This window comes from Gymnodraco acuticeps, unplaced genomic scaffold, assembly GCF_902827175.1.
Source record: "Gymnodraco acuticeps unplaced genomic scaffold, fGymAcu1.1, whole genome shotgun sequence".
NCBI lineage: Eukaryota > Metazoa > Chordata > Actinopteri > Perciformes > Bathydraconidae > Gymnodraco > Gymnodraco acuticeps.
This window is the reverse complement of record NW_022990152.1, coordinates 552787-580124: the sequence shown is the minus strand read 5'-3', so window position 1 is coordinate 580124 and position 27338 is coordinate 552787. Positions and strand designations below refer to the sequence as shown.

Genomic DNA, 27338 nt, shown 5'->3' with positions numbered 1-27338 from the left:
CACAACTGGAAGCTTTTAAAAGATAAATCCATGTCAGGTTTAACAAAAGATACACTTTGATGTGTTTGACTAAGACCACAGCTTTATTTACCCATGTATATAATATGTTGGTCATTGAGCAGCTCCACATCTCTTCACAGTGAAATAAGCACATTTATTTACCATGTTACATTGAGGTGAACTCGGCCACAGTGAGTCTTAGTTTTCTCCTCATATGGAAGCTAACAAACCCTTGAAGCCAGACTGAAGAAGAAATAACACATGCTTCCTCTTTACTTTCAGATATCGCTGTGTGTTAGATTACAGACTTCATGACTCTTCTCTTCTGCTACTCCTGATCAACTTGAGTCTTACTTCAAACCTCAAACGCCTACTTCCATTTTGATACAGGGTTAGACAATTGGCCTCTTTAATGAGGCATATATAACTGTAACTGTAGTTGCTGGGTTACACAGGCTGGCTGATGTTCTTCACTAAGAAAGTTCAAGTTATCAAGTTAACTTCACTTCTAGGACTGACAAACTATGTTAAAAGGAACACAAAGGAGGTCTAAAGTGATTCGCTGGTGTTGGGGAATGCAGGAAGAGAGAGGGATAGGTACAAGAGAAAGATGGGAGGGGGATTGAAGACACTAGAGGCAGCAGACACACAGAGATGTAAGAACAAAAAGAGAGAGGGGATGTTAATGAATAATTCAGCCGCTCCACTCCATCTCCTCCTCCCTGCTGAGTTGGCGATGTTACAAAGATAGACGAGGAGAGGAGAACAAGGAGATTAGCTGGGAGGAGAAAAGGAAAGGAATGGGAAGGAGAGGAAAAAGTAGGAGTGAGGAGATAAGGAAGCAAGATGAAAGTAAAAGCTGAGTATTGGGGTGATATGAGAGAAAGGAGGAGAGGAGATGAAAGGAAGGGGAAAGAAACAAAAAGGAAAGGAGATGAGAAAGGAGACACAAGAGTTTAGAGAAAAGGAGACGAAGTGGGGCAGCTATTGTTGTTTTCTAGCTGTGTCATCATTATATGCATGTGTTGCATCATTTGGGCAAGTGTGTGAGAAAGAGAAACACAAACCCATAGACAGTGCAGAGAGATGAATTCAGAGCCGCAGTACGATGAATGTAATTGACGCCAGATGTGTGCGTGTGTGTGTGTGTTATCCTCTCGGCATTCAGGTGTTTCTCTCGCTCCGTTCGGAGACCCATCTACGTCACTAATCACTCGTTACCCTGGTAACAGTGGATTTCCCCGTGCCTCTGCTGTGAGCGAGTGTGTGGGCAGGAGTGTGAAGGTGAGCTCTGACTCATCCTGCTTCGTTCAGAGTGGCTATCCTCACACTCCTGCCTGGGGAACACCCACCCCCATCTGTTACCTCCCTCTCTCTCTCCCCCCCCCCATCCATCCCCTTCCTCCCCTCTTTCTTAACTATTTCCCCCAGCCTTAAAGACGTGTTTGTCGTTGTATTCTCATTACATCCATGTGGAGTCTACCTGTTGCACACTCGACCATTAGCATGAGCAGCCACAGCCTCGGCGATCAAAGAGCACCACCTACAGAGAAGCTGTTTTATCGACAGGCAATCCCTGGGAAAGTGGCTGTCATTGATTCATCGCACGGTATAAATAAAGCCTAATTCTCATAGCTGCAACAATTCCCACCAAAGGAATCTTCTTTTTAAAGGAATAGTTTTAACGCTTGTTACATAAATCTCCTTTAGAAAGAGAACATTTCATTTCACAAAGGGTGGAAATATTACTTTATATAGTTAAAAAAAGTTAGAACACCAGTACTGTATACTTCACCAACTCTTATGGAGTACACGCCCCAAGTACACCTATGTCGTAGTACTCAGGCAACAAACTCACGATGCTAGAAAATGTTCCCCATCTTAAGAAAGAGGAAAGAAAGGGAGGTGATAGAAAACTATTGCTGCTAAAAAGTGAGCAATGATTGAGAGTCAGACCTAAACATTTCACACTGCTGTCACTTTTATTCATGTATCTTTGCTTTTAAATGAGTGTTTTTAAATGTCATTTTATAACATTGCTTGCCTCGCCTCGTCTCGCCTCGCCTATATTGTACTGAATATCATTGAGCAATGAGAAAACCACGATCAGAACCAAACAGTCATCGTCATCCTCCCACATGCAACACTACTTTTACTCTCTTAGTAGTAGTTTTCTCGTCAGCTAACTCAACACTCTTTTCTAGGTGTTTACGAATAAAAAACATCTTGATTTCAGTGTCTTAATGATACTCTTTTAACTGATTCATTGGGTTTATTCTCAGGATTTGGCTTTTAGAAGTAATACTTTGAATGTACACACGGCATCTATTGCACGTCTGTCCGTCCTGGGAGAGGGATCCCTCCTCTGTTGCTCTCCCTGAGGTTTCTCCCATGTTCCCTTTAAACTGTGGGTTTTCTCTGGAAGTGTTTCCTTGTACGATGTGAGGGTCTAAGGACAGAGGGTCTAAGGACAGAGGGTCTAAGGACAGAGGGTCTAAGGACAGAGGGTCTAAGGATAGAGGGTCTAAGGACAGAGGGTCTAAGGACAGAGGGTCTAAGGACAGAGGGTCTAAGGACAGAGGGTCTAAGGACAGAGGGTCTAAGGACAGAGGGTCTAAGGACAGAGGGTCTAAGGATAGAGGGTCTAAGGACAGAGGGTCTAAGGACAGAGGGTCTAAGGACAGAGGGTCTAAGGACAGAGGGTCTAAGGATAGAGGGTCTAAGGACAGAGGGTCTAAGGACAGAGGGTCTAAGGATAGAGGGTCTAAGGATAGAGGGTCTAAGGACAGAGGGTCTAAGGATAGAGGGTCTAAGGACAGAGGGTCTAAGGACAGAGGGTGTTGTATTGTCATACTGATATTCTGAACACACTGTGAAGACCACTGAGACAAATGTAACATTTGTGATATTGGGCTATATAAATAAACATTGATTGATTGAATAAAAAACAACCAGAAGTCTGAAGCTGTCCTTAGTGTTCACGAAAGCATCTTGAAGACCAAAAGAACAATTACAGAGCCGTGGAAATAAATGAAGGTCAAAAGTGAGTAGTGTATAAATTCAATGCTTTTAAGGAAAGCCTTTTTAAGAAGAAGTTTTGTGAAGAAAGAGGATTTGCGGAATTGTTATCTTTTACCGCCTGTAGAGGGCGCTGCTGCCTATGTGCAGAAGCAGAGTATATGTGATAGATAAAAAGTGTGTATCTGTGTGTGTGTGTTCCCTCAGGAGAGAGAGCTCTGGGTGTTTAATAAAAGCATTTCTTTCATATTTATGCACACTATTGCATGATTTGTGTGCGTGTTTGTTTTGGATGAGCACAGGTTTTTTTGTAGGGGATGTATGGTGAAATAATTGCATGGAAGCGGCATGGGTTAATTGATCTTTTGAAGCTAAAGAGCTGCCTTCCTCGGATGCTATAAAAAGCCGCAGAGGAGATGAATTTTAATGTAAATGAAGCTTTGATTTATTCATAACTCCTCGCATTGACTGACCTGGATAAAACAGCGTACACACACTTTGTTGTGTTCCCTTTGCTGCTGCCTGGGAAGAAGAACAGTGTTAGGGCAAAGCAGTAGTTCCTCCAGTGTGATTTAAGTGTGTCAGCAACGTTGAAGACAATAATCCTGAGTTAACCTGGTAAATAGGACAACAGATGAATACTGATGGTGGCAGATTGCTGCTGTGTATATAGGACTCTTTGAAAATAGGCCATAAGACAATCAAGCAAGGCAAATTATGTCAGGATGAAAATAAAAAAGCAATTTAGTTCAAAAAAGATCTGACAAGCTCTCCTCCATTTAGTTATTAGCGCTTGAAGGTTATTTTGATCTTGTCTGCCTTTTGATCATTATCGCTCGCTGTGCTTGTGATGTTCTCTCATTATTAATCCCGTTATCAGTGAGCTCCTATTGTTGGGCTGGTGTTCTTAGACATGCTCTGGTGCCACCTAGTGGGTATGAGGAAACACATGCATTACATTTCTGTACAAAAAAACTGTGTGTGTGTCTGTGAAAAGCACAGTGTCTGAGAGGCTGTTCGCTGTCCATGGTGCTGACATATTTGGTTAGTGTTCCGGCCTCCAGCTGACACCAGGAAGCCTCAGAGAAACCTGATTATTTTTTTATTGCAAATGTTTCTCCTGCTGCACTCGAGTCCCTTTTCGCATCCTTGTAACATAGAAATACTTGAAAACTAAAAGGGCTTTAATTTATTTACAATAGTTCCAGAACCCATTAGTTACATAAGAGTAACCCACATACGTACAGTAAATGCAGGCGACAGCTACTTCTATAATATATTCATTGTTTACAATTAGCATTTTTGAATGTAATTAGACTTTAGCAACACATCTATTTTGGGATCAAAAGGCTAAATCCCGCCAAATGATTGTGATTACCATACTGCATGAATCTTTTATACAGTGAGATCTCTTTAAGGCAAAGTTAACTTTTTGAGCTGACAATGATGGAAATGTTTCAGCCCTATGTACACTTCATGCATATATCATGGGTTCCACTCTGCCTTCAAAAAGCCACACGGCCACCCTCTGCTGTCTATTATTCATTATAAGGACAGATATAAAGGAAAAGGTTTGGGGATTTTGTTTGATATGACTTTCCCAGAAGAAATGTACATTTCATTTCAGCGTCCTTTTTGTCCAGCTGGGTTCCTGCTCAGAGATGAATGACCTACATGCTGCACTGGAAAGGCAATTTTGTGCTGGCCAAACTTGAATCAGAACAAATCTTTCCATCCATCCATCCATCCATCTTCTCCCGCTTATCCGTGGTCGGGTCGCGGGGGTAGCAGTTCCAGCAGAGAGCCCCAAACTTTCTTTTCCCTGGCCACATCAACCAGCTCTGACTGGGGGATCCCAAGGCGCTCCCAGGCCAGCGAAGAGATATAATCCCTCCACCTGGTCCTAGGTCTACCCCTTGGTCTCTTCCCAGCTGGACGTGCCTGGAACACCTCCCTAGGGAGGCGCCCAGGTGGCATCCTAACTAGGTGCCCGAACCACCTCAACTGGCTCCTTTCGACGCGAAGGAGGAGCGGCTCAACTCCGAGTCCCTCCCTGATGACCGAACTTCTCACCTTATCCCTAAGGGAGACACCAGCCACCCTGCGGAGAAAATCCATCTCGGCCGCTTGTATGCGCGATCTCGTTCTTTCGGTCATGACCCATCCTTCATGACCATAGGTGAGGGTAGGAACGAAAATGGCCCGGTAGACAGAGAGCTTTGCCTTCTGGCTCAGCTCCCTTTTCGTCACAACGGTGCGGTAAAGCGACAAATCTTTCCAAAAAAGACAAATACTTTGTTTGACTTTGTCTGCTTGTTCACCTGATACTGTTTCATCAAGGAGAAAATGAGAGTGCACAGTCCTGTAACCTTACCGCAGTCACAGGAAGCCGTACACGTGTTCAGTCCACCTGACATGTGAGGCACATCAGCCTGTCCATCACCAGCCTCTTGCATTTTTAAACTGCCAGAGGTGAAAAGCCGGCCATCAGCTGAATACAGGATAAGGTGGAAGAAGTACTCAGTCGTAGTATTATTTGCAGTAGAAGTTGTAAACTTAGTGAAAGTCCTGTATTCAAATGTTTGCATATTGTTAATTTTGAGTTAAGTTTAAATTGCAAGTTCTGTTTCTAGCAAGATTTTTTATACATTTTCAATATTTTAGACCTGATGAAAATCGACCACTTGATGGCAGCAACAGGTAGCAACATGACAAAAGATAGAATGGAATTAGTAGACTTGATCATTTTAATCTTGTGATTTAAAGGGTAAGTCCACATTTTTAGAAATGCATTTAGTTACAAGTAGCTAAAGCTTTTAAATAAATGTAGTGGAGTTCAATTACATTATATCCCTTTTTAAATGTAGTGGAGTGAAGAAGAGTATACAATGGAAATACTCGGGTAAAGTACCTCAACATTGTAAGTACTTGAGTAAATGTATTTAGTTACTTCCCACCTCTGAGAAGCCTATTGGTCTTACCCATTTGGAAACACACATCCTATCAAGCTTTCACTTTGAAAGTCAGTCCGCCCTCTTTCCGGTGATGCTCTGAGTTCCTCTCGGTAGTTTCACGCAGCTCCTGTCAGTGGAATACAAACGGGAACACAGACACGCTTTCTGAGCCATTATTCTCCTTTTTATTTATTTTTGCTCGCCTGTTGACCATGGGAACACACAGTGACATGCGGGCTCCGGTGATGTGGGTTGCGGGAGCCGTTCAGTGACAGCTGACTGACAGACTGACCGGTGAAACGTGACGGACAGGTAACCGGCTCGACGTTTCAAATCAATGGCCCGGGGAATAACCACGAGAGAAAATATGCTGTAGGTGAAGTGATTATTTTGGACTTGTGGCTGAAGTATGGGGCCGTTATAGCCGGGACGCGGAGACTGGAGGTTTGCGTCTGGGTTTGTCTGCCCTCCGTCCACTCCGGTGGACACAACTGAAGAGACTGGAGTCTCGGACGGAGACGTGGCTGTTTTTGTTTCGGCGGAGACATGGCAGCAGCCATCGCCAGCGGTTTGATCCGCCAGAAGCGACAGGCAAGGGAGCAACATGCCCACCGACCGACCCCTCACCGGCGGCGGAAGAGCCCCGGTAAGAAGCCGGGGCTCTGCAACGGGAACCTGGTCGACATCTTCTCCAAAGTCCGGATATTTGGCCTGAAGAAGAGGAGGCTACGGAGACAAGGTGTGGGGGGGAACGGGGGTGCGTGTGGAGAAACGCGCACATGCATGCACACGAAATTAAAATGCAGAAACGCACGCACGCTTATGCACTTTTACGCGCGGTCATATAAAACCACCCTTTTACGCATGCACGCGCTGGCTGGTGCACACACACGCACACACCCCAATCATGCACAAACACAGAATGACAGGCTCGCCCCTCTCTGTCCTCTCTGTGGTGACACACACACACACACACACACACACACACACACACACACACACACACACACTGTCATGTCTGGTAGTGCCCTGGTTCAGTAGTTTCCAGGTACATCCATTATTGAAGCCACAGATTAGTCTGTCTGTCTAGTCTCTTCTCTCTCTCTCTCTCTCTCTCCTCTCTCTCTCTCTCTCTCTCTCTCTCTCTCTCTCTCTCTCTCTCTCTCTCTCTCTCTCTCTCTCTCTCTCTCTCTCTCTCTCTCCGTCTGTCTCTGTGCATCTCTACCTCGCCCTCTCATTTTCAGCTCATCATTTAAAAAGCTCCGTCGCCTCGATCAGAATTTGCCTACTTGCACAATGTCCGAACTAGAACACGAACACAGCACGAAAATGAAAGGACACTTGCTCCATGTGATGTAGAAGGTCTTTTTCCTTAATTGGAGGTCAAAAAGTAACATTTTCCACCTTTCAGGTCTCACTCAAATCCATTTGAACATTATTGTCCAATCAAGGGACAGATCTCACGGTGAATGCACAGAGTATTGGTTGGACATCTCGGTGAATGCAGATTAATGAGAATGTTGTGATTGTGTGCTTTGGTGTGCGTTCAATAGCAGAGGCGATAAGTGCTTTTGTAATCAATTGATTGTGTGAGAAATCAGCAGGTGCTTTGAATACAGAAGGATGGGTGAAGGGAGGAGAGAAGGAGGCAGGAAATGACAGGACGAGGAGACGAGGAGTCATGTCGGTTTTTAGCCGGTTTCAGAGGCAAATTTGACATCCTGTCGCTTCTCTTTCTTCGTCACCTCATTTCCTTTTCTCCTTGCATTTCACCCTGCCACCTTTCGCACTTTCATTTCACTTGCTCTTCTTACCTTTATGTCCTTTCACCCTTCAACATTTACCCCCCATTTCCCCACATTTCTTTTCCCTTTTGTTTTCACTGGTCTCCCCACCATATCCCTTCCTCATTACATTTCCCTTCCTTGTTCCCTTCAGGAGGTAAAAACGGCTTCCTCTCCTCTCTGCGTCTTATCTCCATCCTTAGTTGCTCTGCTTTTTATTCCTCTTATTTTATCATCCCTCGTTTCTCCTTCTGCATCCCCCAACTTATTTTCACCCTTCTTCCCAACCCCCTTTCTCCCCTCTAACCTTCCCCCCCACCTCATCCCCTTTCCCACCTCTCTTTTCTTTTGCCTCCTCATCTTCCATGTATTTGCTTCAGTTTCTCCACACAGTCCTTCCTCCATTCTCTTCTCGTTTCCCCTAATTGTTCACCATTTTTCATTACCTTCTTCTTTCTTCCTCCTCCTCCTCCTCCTCCTCCTCCTCCTCCTCCTCCTCGGCTCACCACCTTCCCCATCCAATCATCCTGACACACCTTAGATCTTTTGATCCCTACCTCAAGCTTAATTTCCCCTTTTTCCTCCCAGTTTTCCTTTCCTTCTTCCCTACCTCCCTTCTTTCTCTCTCCTGCGTTCCCGGCTGTGAGAGCTGCTGGTGAAAGCTTGGCAACGTCCACAATTGCCCTGTTGTGTGTGTGTGTGTGTGTGTGTGTGTGTGTGTGTGTGTGTGTGTGTGTGTGTGTGTGTGTGTGTGTGTGTGTGTGTGTGTGTGTGTGTGTGTGTGTGTGTGTGTGTGTGTGTGTGTGTGTGTGTGTGTGTGTGTGTGTGTGTGTGTGTGTGTGTGTGTGTGTGTGTGTGTGTGTGTGTGTGTGTGTGTGTGTGTGTGTGTGTGTGTGTGTGTGTGTGTGTGTGTGTGTGTGTGTGTGTGTGTGTGTGTGTGTGTGTGTGTGTGTGTGTGTGGTAGTGGTAGAGAGAGAGAGACATTTGCCAACATCCCCCACTGTCTTCCAGAGGTTTTGTGAAGGAGACACGGACTCAAAATGATCTGCAGCCTTCCTTACGTGATCAGAGATGTGGTTTAATATGGCTAAAATGTGCATGCTTTTATCAGCTATACTGACATGAAGCCACAATTAGATTATTATTAAAAATGTGATATCAGTCTACTTCTGATATGAGGGAGGCTCCTCCTTGTCCACAGCTTGTCTCAGGGTGTTGCTTTTAGTAATTGGACGTCTGAACGGAGAGTCAACAGCACTGATGTGGGCGGATTTTCCTCAACCGTATTTAAATCCTGCAGAGAAATCAGTCTCATTAAGAGCTGCTACCACACCTTAAACCACTTAATCAATCAGCGTCAGAGTGGAGGATTTGTGACATGATGGACTTCCCCGCCAAATGAAAAGATAATCGCTGCCACAATATATGGTCGCTTAAAGGTCCCATGTCATGCACCTGTAATGTAGCCATATCACACAGGGTTATAAACCAATAGACAGGCCGATATATTATTATTAACTAGGACTAATTTAGTAACATTTTACATTATATTTTTTAGATCAACACATAGATCAAGGACATGTCAAGTTGTAGAGAAAGACAACACACCATCAATTTAGCAGCTTCCTCTGATAATGCGTCACACAAACAAGCACATAGAGATTGAAATGTGACTAATTTCAGCCTGTCTGCAGCAAGTGGCAGGTACACTTTAAATCATAAAACGGCAAGAAATATCACAGCTGTCAGTCCGAATACATTTCAGAAAGATATAGACTTCATATTGGGAAGAGGACACAAAAGAAGGATGCAGTTAAAGTGAGGAGGTGATGCAGTGAATTGTTATTCCATTATTGATTTAAGTGTATCAATAATTATTTGGGTCAATTGTTTAGTCTATAAAATCCCTATTTCCGACACCCTGAGGCGATGCATTGAATAGATTGTTAGTTCAAGTTTAAAAGGAGAACACACAACCACCATTACGTTTCAGTTCCAGGAAGGTCGCGTTGGTGTATCTTTATTTTGTGTGACTTAATAACACACAAAGCTCAAATACATTCTGCACCTCTGTTTGCCTGTATGTTATTCCTGTGATTGACAGGCTCTCCCTTTCGATCAATGCATAATGAAGAGCAGGTATTGATACTAACAATCGATAGTTGACACCAGTGTCCCTCAGTATCGTATTGTTGTCAAGGCTGGAGAAGCCTCCACGATGACATGTTGCAGAATTGAAAAGAGAAAAAGTAATTGAGGTTTAGAACTTTTAATATTCATAGGGCTAGACTTTAAACACACTGCATCACTGCTGACAGACCAGAGCTGAAGTGCGTTTAGTGCAGCTGAACCGTATCTGTACTTTAACAAGGAATCCAGCCTTTTCAGCACCAAGTGTTTCTCTAATCACTCTGATGTGAATGAGGATGAAACGCTTGCATTCACGCAATTCTCCTCGTGTGTGTGTGTGTGTGTGTGTGTGTGTGTGTGTGTGTGTGTGTGGTGTGTGTGTGTGTGTGTGTGTGTGTGTGTGTGTGTGTGTGTGTGTGTGTGTGTGTGTGTGTGTGTGTGTGTGTGTGGTGTGTGTGTGTGTAGTGTGTGTGTGTGTGTGTGTGTGTGTGTGTGTGTGTGTGTGTGTGTGTGTGTGTGTGTGTGTGTGTGTGTGTGTGTGTGTGTGTGTGTGTGTGTGGTGTGTGTGTGTGTGTGACACTGTATTTAGACGCAGACTGGAGCGAATTAACAGACAATATGACATGTCAAATCAGCGGGGCCGCCTGACGGGATGACTGATTGAATCAGATCACATTATGATGAAAATACAGCTGTGTGTCTGTGTGTGTGGATGGGGGAATACCCTCCACTGGAACAGTCTGGAATCAAGAGGCTGTTGCTGTGGCAACGCGAGAATGGGAATTTCCCTAGTAACAGACAGTATGCGCGGAGATACTGGGAAGAGTGGGAACAATCACCTTGACGAATGTGTGAATGTCACTGTGGCAACGGCCGCACTCCTTCAGGTGGAAATACGAGCAAGTGGATGTTAGATGCATGAATGGCTTCATGAATAGATGATGAGCTGAGTGGATTCAGCTGGACGGTCCCCTGTGGAGAAATATAGATTTTTCATTTGTTGACACTATTTGAGCCCATAATTGTGCTCATAATAGGGGACATCTATTGCATGATAAATGATACAACACAATATAAATACATCTTTTATTTGTTGGCTAAATTCTTAAGTTTGTCTCAGTAAATGACCGTAGAGTATGACCAGTTCAAGAAACTGAAACTTTGGGATTCAGACCAACTATTTATACAAGGTGTACACACATTGGTAGCAAAATACATCTTATTTATTTTCTAGTCCATAAGTCTTGAAAACCAAAACTGCTTCCCTCCATATCTTACTTTGAGAAGTATAAATGTTTCTCTACAAGCCTTTTTTGAAAAAGAAATTGCGTAGATGTGAAAATGCACATGTTGTGAGTCATCAACCAGGACTAAGAGCTGCTGCCACACCTTAAAGAGTTGAATATCTGAGACATGAGGGACAGGAGTTCCCTGCCAAATGTAAAGATAATTACCGCCATGCAAAATTGGCTTTTGGTTGCTTGAATACAAAAATTCAATCATGCTTCCTTCACTCATCAGGTGAGTCATACGGTGCCAGGAAAGGTATTCTGATATCACATGCCGCCATTGAAAAGCACCTGTAATATATCCACATCACACAGGGTTATAAGCCCACTGAAAAACAGATTTATAAATCCTCCAGGTCTAATACAGTAACATTTTACATTACTTTTTTATAAGTTAACACGCCATAGATGCAATATAAATGACAGGGCACGTTCTATAGAATGATAACACGGTAAATGACTTTTCCAGCAGCTTCCTCTGATAATGCGTCACACAAGCAAGCACAGAGAGATTGAAATGTTACTGATTTCAGTCTGTATGGCAGGTAAACTTTGAAATCATAAAACGGCAAGAAATATCACAGCTGTCAGTCGGAATAACATTTACATGATGAAAGAACTGTGCTGTAGTGTATTTGCAGGAAGAAGGGGAGAGACATTGCAATGCTCTGGGCAAGAACAATGCCACGTTGGTTCAGTCAATTAATTGTTTTTTCAATTAGCCTGGGAGCATCAGTTTATAGGGGTGCCATAAGTGAATGTCAGACAAACTACAGATTCATTCATGTGAACGAAGTAGAAATTGACCCAAGGGGAAGTAGATTGTAGATGTAAAAAGTACATTTTTGTTATTGTACCCTTTCAATAGTTGTCTTTATAATTTAACTGAGATTTTTTCTCATACTGATGTTCTGAACAATCTGTGTTGTTGTATTTGCTGTAAAGTGTCTCTACTGTAGGCTATTTTTATTATATGTACAGCACTTTGGCTCGACCAAAAATCGTTTATAAATGTGCTATATAAATAAAACCTGATTTGAGTTGATGTATTACTGGCTGCAACATGCTACAGAAAGTCGGGCAAGAACAATGCCACGTTGGTTCAGTAAATTAATAGTTGTTTTCAATTAGCCTGGGAACATCAGTTTATTTATATTATACAGTTTATTGGGGTGCCATAAGTGAATGTCAGACAGATTCATTTATGTGAACGAAGTAGTAGATTTGGGATGTTTTTTTGTACCCGTTCAATAGGTGTCATTCTAATCTAACTGAGATGTATTACTGGCTGCAACATGCTATAGAAAGTCGTGGGCTGGGGGCTTTTTTCAGTTCGAGTGCTTGTTGCAAGCTTCACGCCTCTTCCCTCCGTCTCTCCTGCTGCACAAGATGGATCCTTCACGAAGAAGAAGGAAAACACCCCTGCCTCTTTCTCCCTCTCTCTCTTCTCATAAAGTGGGTCAGTCTCTGCTTCTTCTTTCTGTCTCTGTGCGTTAGGATATACCTTCACTCGTTCACTCTCTCACACATGTTCAAAGGGGATTCCCAATCTGCTAAACCTGCAGCCACCAAGACAAATCCTCTGATGTTTCACAGAGGGAGAATGGGTGTGGTCCAATGTAAAGGGCCATATTTAATCAGTGTGCTATCTACAGCCAAATTAGTGACCAGAAAATGGGGGGGGAAAGCCTTCTTGTACCTTGAACACTATTACATCATTTGAGGTGTTTCTATCCTTCATCAGTCCCTCTTCTATCCTTCATCAGTCTTTATCTAGTGACTCAGTCTTTGTCCCTCCGCTCCTTCCCATCACTGTGTAGTTTAATCATTTTCTTTAACGTCAGTCATTTTCTATTTGATGAACCGTGAGAGGCAGAAGTGATTGCTGTTTAATCAGAGCAAAATGGATTAGCCAAGAGCACTGCCCCCACTGACTAATAATTACAATATGAAACAAAAGTGAGTTTCGTGTGTTTGAAAAATAAAATCTGTGTCGTTTGAAAGTAACAATCGATATAGGGTTAAGGTTTTAGATAAAGGGATACAGGTAGGGAGAAACCAGCATGATTTAATGAAGGGAATCATACCCATGAGGCAAATTATCTTTCCGTAGATAAAGAGTAAACAGAACCATTACGAAGCTACGCCATCAAAGGTTCAAAGATAATTGATCAGCGTCATTCAAGTGGAACAATGACCACCAAGGAAGGATTAGTCTAAGAATCCTGTAATGGATTGGATGTGCCTGACTGGTCTCTGCACAGGAAATCCCCCAGGATGCATCAGGTCGCATGTGGTCACATTGTTTGGAAATGTCGTGTATCTCAAATGTGTCCCACAGGATGAATATGTAGATTAATCATTCTGTTGAAGCTGACAAAAAGCATTTTCCTGATGCTAAGATCTTTCCACTTCTTCTCTGTGTGTGGTGTGTGTGTGTGTGTGTGTGGTGTGTGTGTGTGTGTGTGTGTGTGTGTGTGTGTGTGTGTGTGTGTGTGTGTGTGTGTGTGTGTGTGGGTGTGTGTGTGTGTGTGTGTGTGTGTGTGTGTGTGTGTGTGTGTGTGTGTGTGTGTGTGTGTATAGAACCACAGCTGAAGGGCATAGTGACCAGGTTGTTCTGCAGGCAGGGCTTCTATCTACAGATGGGCCAGGATGGAAGTATGGATGGGACCAAAGACGACAGCACCAACACCTGTAAGTGGACACACACACGGGAACACATGACTGCAAAAATATGAATAGTTGGGGAAAGTGCATTTTGTCGAGGCAAACTGCAATACATATTCAGTTTGATTTGCCAGGGCGATCATTTATCCACACAGAATATCTGCTGTAACTAACTGTGTGTGCAACCACTTCTAACATTTGTGACTTCTCTTGACAATGCACTAATGTGAGGCGGTGCAACAAATCCTTTAATATTTAATACTGAAGTGAAAGAGCTTCAAATGTCATCAAGGCAAAAGAAAAAAGCCGTGACAGAGAGGCTCTTTCAAGGGCAGACAGTTATTTAGAGATGACCGTCTCGTCATTTGATTTAATGAACGTCTGAGAGTGCTTCTTCTATCTTCTCACTACAGAGAGCCCAGCAGGAAAGATCCAATTAACCCTAATTATTGTAGCGTTAATGAAAAGCTTAAAGTAGGGTCAACACATTGTCCCTCTGCAGCATCTGACATTCAAGCATATTGAGCTAAATGAGCCACAGTTGTTGGTATCGATTGAAACTCACAGTATATGCAGTCATAAAGAGACAGTGATGGAGCTTCTAGTTGTGCACACAATGTGTTTTCACCAACTGTTGGACTTAAAGCAACAAGTGGCTGCTCAGAAGATGTTGTTTTTCAGTCTGTTTGACCTCTGCACCCGGCACTGCCCTCGGGGAGTGGTTACAGATGGAGAGCTTATTGATGACTGGAGCCGTTGCTATATTCTGATGTGCTAGGCTGAGGGACCAAAACGCTGATCAGTAATCACTCCACCTTGGCTGAGCTGGCAATGTCCCACTTGTTTAATAATAATAATAATGCATTACATTTTTTATTAGAGCGCTTTTACAGGTGCTCAAAGCGCTTTACAAGTACACATTACACATATTAGACATGTAAGAGTCATTACTGCGGACATTACCCACAGTTTACTATGATTTGATTATTTTTTGGCAACTGTTTCCACATCAAATGGCGTGTCGATCAAATATCATTTTACTGCCGCTCACACTTGTTGCCAAGCGTCATTTTCCATTTGTTTTCCTGCCTGCCTGTTCAGTGACATTTCCTGCTGCATTTAAAAGCAGGGTGCTTGCCATCTCTAATCAGATGGGTGCATATCTTTATGATAATGACGCCTGTGCATGAGCGTGATATTTATCCAGGATGATTAATCGCAGGTGTACATTTCTATTCCTTCCGCTCGTTGCTTGTTAGAGACCATTTTTGTATGTAACCTTGATTAATGACGGCTGTAATATCCCAGGTGTAATCAGCCCTTGATTGGAAGAAAAACAAGCGCGTCCATTTCACGGCCTTCATTTCAGGTCATTGTCATGTTAGGATTTTATAATATCAATTACACAGATAAATTAAGTCTGTTCAAATTTGTTTAACTTATTAAAATTAACATCTTTACTTGAATTCAGTCAGACGGCAACAAATCAGACAAAGAAATATGTACAAGTATGCAGTAAATAAGCATGTTTAAATGCCATTCAGGAAGATTTTACTCCTTATAAGTAAACTAAATCATGTACATTTGCAAAATAAACACCCAAACTTTTGTCAAGTATAAATCAGAGTGTTTTAGAAAAGACACATTTTATAAATATTTTGAGCAGCACTAACAAAACCCCACTCATCTCCATTGTATAGGGGTGACGCAGGAACGAGACAGATATTACAAAAGCCGGGCAAATGAAAGTGTTGAATCCCCTCATCCGTCAGCACTTACTGAAAATGCAACAGTTCAGCTTTTACCAGGCATCACACTCACAACATGAAACAATTAACTTTAGCCACAGGCTGCAACCACCGAGTGAAAAAAAATAGCACCATGAATAATGAATGAAAACACCCCTTAAATGCTTTGGAAACCAGCGTCGGTTTTAAATGCTGTGGCATGTGGCATGTGGCTCAGGACAGAGAAACATGTTTTTAATGGATTCAGATTCCACTTCAACCCGTCCTCAGTTTACTCCACGCGTTTATCAGAGATGCATCGTGTCCTTGTTGGATGCTGCCGTATTTAATAAAGAGGAAACTGGTAAAATTACGTTGGGAAATGTGTTCATTTTCTTGAAACATTATGTCTGAGTTTTCCTCCAAATTGTGTACCCACATCCTAAATGGTGGCAGAATACAACTTGAATTTATTTTGACTTTGTTTCGACTGTTTGTGCTGCCAGCGGGATAACCAATAAGTCTGAAATGAAATGAAAGAGCCACGCGGGTCAACAAGTCTTTGACCTCAGAAGAAATATTTAAGAATATTTCAAAACCTTGAAATGTCAAATATTGGCCTAATTTTCACATGGGAAAATACCTGGAGACAGTATCACAATGGACATATAAGAGTAGCAACTCCCCAACATCTTGCAAGCTGAAAGGGTTAATTAATGATATTGGAGTTAATCCATTAAGGTAGATCCGATTCCAAATGTATTTAAAAATAACAGTCTCTACTTCAGAAAAGTAGAGATCCCTTAAACTCACTGAAGAGCTGACAATCATGGCTTCAAAATACTTTTAAAAGTATTTAATATCTCATGAGTACAACAAATTAAAAAGATACAAGACAGTAATGGGTTGCAGGAGGTGAGCAGAAACACCCGTGACACGATCATTGTCCTTTCAAATATCTGCCCGAGGCTATAAGGGCATGTTCTGCCGTGTGTTCCTTTACCGTCTTCTTCAAATAACACCGACCCCTTGGCGCTGAGAGCACTGTGACTCAAGAAAAGGCTGATATTAAAATGTTATGAAGAAATGACGGCAAAGATATATAATACCCAACGGAGCTGATGCAGGAACATTTTCCCGTTAATAACTGATGTTACGGTTTCAGGATGCTCCTCAGTTACACACAGGGATTTGCTTTCCAAGAATATGTATTTTTTAATGGACTCTATGACGAATAATGCATGTATTTATTTTATATTTTTCTTTTAACCTGAATGTTAAACTATACAGCTTTGAGACAGAGTATCACGGCACAGGATGTATATTAAGGAGAATTCATGTTTAAAGAAGTGGTCTGAATTTTCAATCAGTGTTCTGCAGGCCTCTGAGTTTAAAAGCCCCGCAGTGAGCCCATCGAGGCCGAGATGCTTCTTCACCTCACTCTGAACTAACTGAGCAGCAGACCGGCTGACATCTGAGTCCTCAGAGCACCGGGGGAAGAAGAGGAAGAGGAGGAGGAGGAAGAGAAACACGCTGCTGTTAACTCACTGTCTCTGTTTCTGTCCTCAGCTCTGTTTAACTTAATTCCTGTGGGTCTGAGAGTCGTGGCCATCCAATCAGTGAAGACCAGCCTCTACATCGCCATGAACGGAGAGGGTCACCTATACTCATCGGTGAGCACACACACACACACACACACACACACACACACACACACACACACACACACACACACACACACACACACACACACACACACACACACACACACACACCCACACACAACACACACACACACGCACACACACACCTGTATCTTTTCAGCGCATCATTCTTATTGGTCCTTTTTTTGGGTGAGGTTTAAAGCTTCTTTCTGGAAAATGATGGGGCTTAATTACAAATGGTGTGTTGCTCATCCAGGTCCTGAGTGTTTGGTTTTAATCTGCCGTAATTCTTTCCAGGAGACAAATGGATGCACCAGACAAATCTCTTGGTCATTTATAAGACCTTCCTTTATCCACTGGATAAGGACAAAACAATGGCCAACATTGATTCATGAAGGCACGTCTTTTAAACTATGATAACATATGTGAAATCATGGTTTTGTTTGTACCTGTCTTTGCTAAAAGTAGTCTTATAAGAAGACATAGTCTGAAGGATTTCAATTGTTTTACTAATCTATTGGAAAACAGTGTTCCCATAGCCCAAGGTGACCCCTACAAATAGCTGGTTTTCTCCAATATACAGTCCAAAGAATATCATAGAGGACTAAGAAAACCAATTAATATTTCATTTTAAAGATGCAGAAACCATTTAATTAAAAAAAAGCAACTATCGAAGAAAGGTCTTGTACATTTGCATTGGAGCTTGGGTAACTCCACATACGCTCATTATGCTGCTCAGAAGAACAATTGGGTGATTTTAGTTCATCGCTGTACAGACGCTCACATCGTCGGGGTTTACCTGCAGAGCCTCTTAAGTTAAAACGGATCAAATACAGATAAATCTCCTCACTCTAAATTATACAATATGTAGCTCAGATTTAGGCTTACATTTAAAAGGGAATTGAAGCATGCCTGATACAATAAAAGCTTTTTTCATGTCGGAGGACTTTGAAGGTTTGCGTGAAAGAAGATCGGAGACAGGTGCATTAGTAAGAGAGAGAGAATAAAGAGCACTGCTGTTAATGGATGCTATAATGAGACACATTTTCACTGTATGGACATTAAGCAAGTCTGTTTTAGAGAAGAGTTTTAGATGATAAATCAACCCCTAAAAAACAACACAGAATAAGGGACGTGTGACACACATTGGAGATGGATTAGAGTTGGGGTGAAATGAGGGAAAGCGAGGTAGAGGAGGCACGGCCGCCAGAAGAATATGAATAATTTCCATGCTGACTCTTCACACTCTTCTCCCCGACATCATCCCTCCTTCCTTCACTTCTTGTTTTGGGGGACGAGATGACAGGAGCCAGAGAGAGGGGGAAAGGAGGTGAAGCAAGGAAGGGAGAAAGGATGTGGTAAGGAAGGATAAGAGGCGAGGAGATAAAAGGAGGGAAATGAAAGGGAGAGGTGACAAGGAGAAAAGTGAGGCCAGGACAAATCATGAAAGAAAGAAGGAGAGGGGAGAAGAAAGGATAGAGTTGGGTTTGAGGCAAAAGAAAGGAAGCGAAGAAGAAATAGCACACAGACAATGAGAGGAAGAAGATTTACAGGAGGACAAAAAGGTCGCACACAGAGGAGGAAAAAGATGTAGACAGAGGAGGAAGAGGATGTAGACAGAGGAGGAAGAGGATATAGACAGAGGGGCGAAACAACGAATAGGACGGAGGGAAGCGGTTTCAGGCTGAGGAGAAAGAAGATGGGAGAGTAAGAAGGCAAACTGTAGACAAAGGGATGAGGAAGGAGACTTTTGGAGAAGAAAGCTCTGTGCTGCTCTGCTGGGCTTTCTCAGCCTGTCTCTGAAAGTCACAGATGCATGAGGGCTTCCTGTAAATAATTGAAGAGGGGGAGTCCCCCCCTACACACACACAAACTAGAAATCCCCTTTTAAAGCTGTGTAGAGGTGAAGTGAGAATGTGTGACCATGTTCCAGCTCTGTGACTGATGTACAGGTGGCTAGAACATATAAGAATTACACGGAGAAGGTGCAATTCATCCTGATGTCAACTCTGATTGGCTTTTGCAAAAGGTCAGGTGTGTTGCGTTGTTTTACTGTGTGGTTAGTTTGCTACAGTTAGTTTGACCCAGGTCTTATCCACAGGGTCTCCTTTATTTATGTGTGTAATTGTCCTCACTGAGCTTCTTGTTTTTCATTATCTTCCATCCTGCCCGGTTACTTATTGTACAGGTGTCAGGAAGTCGATACAAATCACATTCTAGTTCCCGTACCTTCAACTTAACGACGTGCCCTTGTCAGAAGTCTTTTCGAGTTTCATGCTCGAGCTGAGTTTCGCCTCAGAAGAATTCTTTATTAATAAAAAATTGATATTCAAGGAGCAAACACACATCATTGAGTGAGAAGACTTAAAGCGCACAAGTGTGACTGCATTGCAATCATTATAATCAGAACATGATGTACTGAATACAGTGTGCATGAAAAGGTCTTTAATACTCTTGTATTTAATTTAGGGCTGTCAAACGATTACAATTTTTAATCAGATTAATCACAGCTTAAAAATGTATTAATCATGATTAATCACCATTCGAACTATGTCCAAAATATGCCATTTCTTTATGTATATTGTTGTGGGAATGGAAAGATAAATGAAAGAAGGCGGATATATCCATTTAACATACAGTATCTATGTTTATTATAACATTGTTCTGCGTGTCAAAATGAAAGATAACCCACACACCTATCAATCATCAAACCGTGGGGTCTTAATTCATTACGTGTTGATTTCTATCAACGGGGGAGTACTTCAGGAAAGTCGACAGAGGGGGGGGGGGGCGGCGGCTCGTGGAGTACTTCTTGACCACAGAGTGTGAACGTTATGATCAGCTGTTTTAGCGCAGTTCTCCAGTGAAGGGGGGGAGTCTCCCTCTGCAGCCGGTTGGCGTAGTTTTGGCACAATTCCGTTGTACAGACCGACGTTAACAGCAGCCCTGTCTGTGCACACGGAGACCGACTCTGTCGTCCGGTGATCTAAACCGCCTTCTGGAAAAGCTTCACAAGTACGTCGGTACGCAAATGCACTTTGTGACACAAGTGACGGTAAGCATTTCAGATTACGCACATAACCTGCGTACCAGTTATGTGCACCCCTGTACTACAGCAAAAGTATTCTCCGTCGGGACTTCCTGCAACAACACCACGCCGTTATCTTGATTCTGATTGGCCAGAAGACATTATCAAAGATGTTCTATTGAGAAGACGATCACTACGTGACAAAAGTTTTCAAAACCGTTCTGATTTTCGGTATTTCCAGACAGGTGGCTACTGAAATCAATCTTACTAACTGCTGTCTGTGCAATTCACGGCGCGAGTTGGCGGACTTTATTTTGCTTACTTTAACATCATTTTTCATGGTGGGGATAAGCCATTTCTTGGTATGGGGTGTAGCCTACCCCGCTGCCACTGGTGGGATGTATGGGGCGGGCCATTCTGCGTTAAATGCGTTAAATATTTTAACACAATTAATTCAAAAAATTAATTACCGCCGTTAACGCGATAATTTTGACAGCATTAATTGAATTACATGCAACACTTTTCTGCCGGCTTCTATTTCTGTCAGAAATGGAATATATGCATTTTTCTGAATATTTTGTTAGTATACAACAACATACATTTTTAATATGTTCATAATATCTATCAAGAACATTTTTTAATATTATTGTGACACCAATTTCTATCTATATTTCTTTAATCTCCTTGTGCCGTGCATACTTGCTTGTTCTTAAATATATGCCTCGCTGCTCTCAATGAGATTCTTTATCCTCTTATTGCAAATTGTTAATGATTTATCCTCTTATTGCAAATTGTTAATGATATGCTGCAAACTTAGTTATACATGATGGGACTGTCTCATTAATCCCACATCCCAAGCATCTGTCAGTGTGTGTTTGTACGGCCCGTGTGTGTGTGGGTTTAGGATGTGTGTGTGCATGCGACTAACAGATGGCACTGTGTGCAATGAGCTGCTATGTGATAATTATGGAGCATGCTGGGAAAAGTGTGGAAGAAAGTGCTGATGAGTTTTGGACTGTGTGTGTGTGTGTGTGTGTGTGTGTGTGTGTGTGTGTGTGTGTGTGTGTGTGTGTGTGTGTGTGTGTGTGTGTCAGGATGTCTGCTGGGAGGTGAAAGAGGAAATCGACTTTGACACTATAACTGCTACTCCTACTTTTATTATCATCTACTACTACTTCTTTTTGAATAGTGTGAGAAAATGTTTACGGTGAATATCCACAACTAGCAATAAACTATGAATATTCTATCAGGACATTATATCAACATAAATGATAGGTATAAACTCTCCGCTTTTAGTCCAGATATGTCACAGAAACAACTAGATGTCAGACAGTAAATAGCCTGCAGTCCTCCCTAACAAAACCTCCTAGTCCCTCTGAAAGGACTCGTTATGTGTGTTTCCCGTTAAGCCCATTTAAATCCCCACAAAATAACAAATCTATGAATATAACCTCTGGTAATGAACTCCCTGTGTGGAAAGCAAGCTGAGACCTTGCCCTTGTCTAGCTCACAGTGTGCTGAAAAGAGGTTAGAAGACGTATAACTTAAACAAATAAAAGGACATTTTATTAAATAATCTGGCAGCATATTAAATCGTAATCATCTGTGCTTTCTTACCAGAATAGTTTAATATCACACACATGTTGTTTATATGACAGAATGATTATAGTGTTGGCAAATAAACACCTTTACATATCTTGTATTATCTGACCTCGCAGTATAAATGTTTTTTGGTTGAGAAATGGCTAAAACAAATTATTAAAATAGCTGCTGCTGTCAAAAAACTAATCATAACCAATCATGTCAGCTCATGTTATCCACAACAACATTAAAAACAAAGGCAGAGACCTTGCTTTCGTATATCCTGAATTCGTCCTTCCTTTTGGGTTTCACCTCCTTTACTCATATTTCTCTTCTCTCCTCCTGAGCCGCAGCATGTTTTCTTAGAGCAGGATGTTTTCCACAAACGTGTGTGTGTGTGTGGTGTGTGTGTGTGTGTGTGTGTGTGTGTGTGGTGTGTGTGTGTGTGTGTGTGTGTGTGTGTGTGTGTGTGTGTGTGTGTGTGTGTGTGTGTGTGTGTGTGTGTGTGTGTGTGTGTGTGTGTGTGGGCGTATACTTCCATTCAGTCAGTACTGCACTCAGACAGAATGAGCCCTGTGATGTCTACATCCACAGAGATGTGAAGGTAGACGAGTGGCAGAGAGAATACCTGTGAGTCATGACACACACACACACACACACACACACACACACACACACACACACACACACACACACACACACACACATTCACGTATACACACACACACATTTTCTGGTGACTAGAGGAGGAATTAGTTACTGGTGTGCTGTGGAGACTCTTCAAAGGTGTCACTCTACAATGAAATGATGACGTGTGACAGCCATTACTGGTGTGTGTGTGTGTGTGTGTGTGTGTGTCCTTCCTCTAATGACTCACACTTGTGTTTAACGGGGCTTCATTATGCTTTTTCAAATCCCTTTCCTGTAGTGTGTTGTGTTCTGTAGGTTTTTGTGCATGTAAATGGTCTACAAAGGCTTCTCTCCCACAGACCCAATATGAAATCAACCCTTAGAGAAACTTCACATCCCCTTAATGCATAAATGAATTTTCAAAGACTTTCAACACTGGCCCCAGCATGATGTTCATTCTATTAACAAGCTGCTGCAACAATATGATAATAATGTCCTCAGAACGAAAATAAACTAATCTAAAAATAATTAGCTTATATGCTTCAAAGACTAATTTAGGGAAATAATTGAAAGTCCTATTTTCCCACGTCCAAAACAGGTAGCAAAGAAAATACCTTATCCGACCTAATTAGACTCGAGCATCATTTGGACCTTTCCAGAATTGTAAAATGCTTCTTCGTAGTATTGTAAACCCCTGTGTGTTCGGTGCTGACAAGCCTTCAAACTGATAGCGCTATAACTCTTTGACTCCAAGCGGTCCGACAGTAACTCTGGATTTGACTTAAAGTTAATTTCCCAACTTCATACAATGTTTTCAATACAGGCTATTAAAGTGTTCGTGCTTAGTTGCCTTACATTAGAGACAGATCCACTTCATGCATTCCTCGTATTCCACACTGTACATGTATTCTGGGTGTCTTCAGCAGAGCAGATCCCCAAATTGGACACTCACTATCTATCAACTGCACACACAGGTGCGACGACTTGTTGCTCCAGCTCTCAAACACCTGATCCAATTATCAGGTGTTTGAGAGCTGAGTGTCTGAGGCGCTCCTAACACGCCGAGAGCGTGTGATTGGAGTCAGATGGAAGCTTTGATTCGCTTTGTCTGGGCTGGAGGACATCCTTTCAACTCTTCACTTTTTGTTTTCATATGCCGACCTTTTACGTTCTCCTTCTTCTCCGTGGGCTTCCTTTTTCTTTAGAATGATTTGTTTACCCACAATTCCCCTGGGTAATTAGTGCTGTGATAATAACTGGTGTTGGAAACAAACACACCCACTCGCTGAGCAGGGCACACACACACACACACACACACACACACACACCACACACACACACCAACACACACACACACACACACACACACACACACACACACACACACACACACACACACACCGTGGGACGTTGGGGTGAAAAACAGCTTCCTTAAGCTTAGTCGCATTAAGCAACTGGACAATACATATTTATGAAGAATGAATCAGAACAATTATGATTGTGTTTCATCAACTCAGTTCAAGTCAATGATATTTAGTTATAAAGGGAAAATATATGGCATTTCAAAAACAGCTATACGAGAAAACATGGCAACTATGGCCAAACTCCTTTGTAGTGTTGCCAGCGCGAGAAAATACTCTTAGGGGCGGTTGCTTGGTATGGCTTTCAGTCAATTTCTCCGCTTCACAGCCCCTGAAAGAAGTGACAGTGTTTTAGAGGTTTTCAACGAGGGAGTAGACAAGCAAAGAAAGATAGGACATTTGGTTCTGTCCTGACAAAAGCAACAACAGTGTGTTCAGCGGTTTACCTCACACGGCCCTGCAGGCTGACAGGAACATTATTATGGCTCTACAAAATCCTTTGTGGGCTGGATGATTATGGGGGTTATTCCATATCTTTATTCAAGAGCGTGGTATTTAAATTTGAGAGCATACTTTATTGATTTCTTTCCCTCAAACCCTGTCCTCGCACTCAAATAGTTCCTGCTTGCACTTAGATTTGCTCTGCTTCTGCTCAAAACTGTACACTTGCACTCAGATATATTGCTGCTTACAGATTGGATTTTTCACAAAAGTTTCGAGCGCGCACAGAATAAATCTGAGAGCAGAAATGTCACGAGCGCACGGAAACAGCCTGAGTGCGAGGAGAAGGTTTTAAACTGGAACATAGGAAATCTGTAAGCAGCAATATATCTGAGTGCAAGCGTACAGTTTGAGCAGAAGCAGAGCACATCTAAGTGCAAGCAGGCGCTATTTGAGTGTGAGGACAGGGTTTGAGGGAAATAAATACATAAAGTATGCTCTCAAATTTAAATACCACGCTCTTGAATAAAGATATGGAAAAACCCCCATAGATGATGGGTCAACAAGGTCAACCAACTGTCAACATTGTTTTACGTTTTAACAATAAAAGCAACTTCTCCTTTAAGTCAAAGAAGTGCTTAAATTAATCTTACTCTACCAGTGGCATCACAACACAGTGTTGATAAAGGTCGTGTCAAAATCATACTTTTGCATTATAGTGTTCGCTAGTCCTATCATAGGGATTGTTCTCTCGTTGATAGCGGAACAACAACACTCTGTAATTACATACTGCTGTAAGTAATTGTGTTTACATCCCTGCATTAATTAAGAACAATAAAAGGGATGTTTGGCTTGTCTCCCTTGTGAATAGTAGACTTTAATGGTGTTTACATTTTTGATTCACTTCAGTGCAGAAAGTAAATAGCTTTTTTTGTTTTACTTCCACCTGTTGATTTTTATTATCTCAGTTTTGTAGGAGCTTGATGGAGAAAAAACAAACCTATTGTGATTAAATAAAACGCTCTGATAAATAACAACGTTCAAAAAGAAAAACACTGGAAAAGCGGTTAGGATTATTGGGTTAGAGTTTGTTGTTGTATGAATGTGCTTATACTGGGACACTGGGCAGCTCGAGTTGCCAGGTTTTGTCATTATATGCTGTGCCAAGAGTGGAGATGGCTTTTCTCTCTCTGGTCTCTTCTTTTTCGGGGTCTTTATTGGAAACTAGACAAACAATTTGATGTGTTTGTGAGCAGGATGTTTAACATGTTAATTCCTCTCTATCTGATTATTGCCGTCTGAGAAACAGCTGCTATTCACTTTACAATGCTTGCATGTAATTCGAAAAAAAGACAATATGCATGTTTTCAGTGTGTCCACTAAATCTCAGAGAAGTGACAGAGGCAGAGACAAGAAGAGTGATGAGAGAAATACTAAGATAAGAGAAGAGAGAGAGAGAATCTCCCGCTGTTTTTCCCATCAGGAGGCGTCGTCCTCCTCACTGGGTGATTTATTCTCTCTTCTCCCCTTCATGTCCCAATTTCCAACCCCACCTCCATTCCTTTCATTCATTCTCCCTCTCCGTCTTCTTTCCGTGGGCAGCCGGTGAACAGTTATTTAGAAATGACGACAAACACATTCAGGCGGGCAGTGTTGTTAAAATGACTCACCTGACCTGTGAGGTTTTGCATCTGCAGTCCTTCTCACTGTTCACTTTTTCTCTCCGGATTGAGCCGGGTATAAATGCTTCTTCAGACGAGAGCCTCGACATCAAACATATTTTATTTTAAAAGCAGCGTTAAATGATGCATGACCTCACCGGCCGGCATTATGAAGCGTCTGGCCTCCTTAACAAATTAATAATGAACCCTGGGTGCAGGTCAAGTCAAAGTATATATTATTAAGCTTAGTTCTTCCAGGAGTGAAGAATAAAAACCCCTTCGAGAACAATCGCGCTGAAAATACAAATCAAAACCATTTGATTTGTGTGACTGACACTGCCAATAAAAGAGAATGTATTCATTATAACCATCTCTTGTTTTGTTACCAACCAATCATTCATCCTCCCTCCATTCATCCCCCTAGAGCAGGGGTGGCCAACCCGCGGCTCTCGAGCCGCATGCGGCTCTTTGCCTAGTTTCATGCGGCTCTTCAGTTCATATCGAATTTTATATGTGTGAGTTTGGGGGAGAGACACTGACTCCTGACTAGTGTTGCACGGTGTACCGATACTTGAAAGGTACCGCGATACCCTGCCGTTAAAAACGTTACGATTCCTCCGTTTCATTAGTATCGGTACTTTAAGAATGACGGGGGAAAAGTACTCCGGTGAGAAAGCGCCGTTTTAATAAGAGCCGTGTGTGTTCAGCGCTCTGCTTCCATTCCCTGCACTGCAGCCGTGCCTGCAGTCCCGCCCCTCTCAAGCACGCTCTAAGTCCCTCCCCTCTCAAGCACGCTCTAAGTGCCTCCCCTCTCTCGTGCACGCGCTAGCTGCCAGAGCATGTGAGAAAACGAGAAGCATGGCTGCAAGTGGGAGTGCAACTGCCGCTGCGCCTCGGCTTGTTGACAAAAAAGACGCCAGAAGCGAAATTTGGAAGTATTTGAGCTATATCTCTGACAGTGAGGGCAAGCCTACGGACACCACGAGGCCTGTCTGTAAGACATTTATTAATTTTATTTAATACGAATTCTTGTCATTTATTTTATTTATTGTTCTCATTGTTTAAAAGTTTGTGTTATGGTTATGGTTCTGGTGTGAAATAAAGCACAATAATTACATTTAAGACCGTTTCCCTTTTTTTAAGAAAAGTATCGAAAAAGAATCGGAATCGCAATTCTTGACTTGGTATCAAAACCAAAATGTTGGTATCGTGACAACACTAGCTACTCCTGACAGTTAAACCTGATATTTAGTAGGTCTGTTAAGTATTGAATGCTGATAATTCTGACGTAATTTGGCCGGTCAAAGTTGTTTGGGCTCGGATAAAATCGCTCCGTTACTTTCGTCCCGTGTTATGTATGTTGTGTATGTGTGGTGTCAGTATGAGAGGATGACAGCGCGTAT

General features: G+C 42.3%; 1 protein-coding gene across 3 annotated transcripts in view; it reads left to right on the top strand.

Moving 5' to 3' along the window:
• Window positions 1-27338, top strand: part of LOC117546899 (fibroblast growth factor 14-like) — a 50289-nt gene that overhangs the window by 14160 nt on the left and 8791 nt on the right. For 2 of the 3 annotated variants that reach the window (XM_034217302.1, XM_034217299.1), the window contains exons 2-3: window positions 13759-13869; window positions 17139-17242. In XM_034217302.1, coding sequence (XP_034073193.1) covers window positions 13818-13869; window positions 17139-17242 — 156 coding nt within the window. In that variant the 5' untranslated portion in view covers window positions 13759-13817. Of the gene's footprint in view, window positions 1-6059; window positions 6712-13758; window positions 13870-17138; window positions 17243-27338 lie in introns of those variants that run through there. The other variant, XM_034217300.1, reaches the window with a different exon arrangement.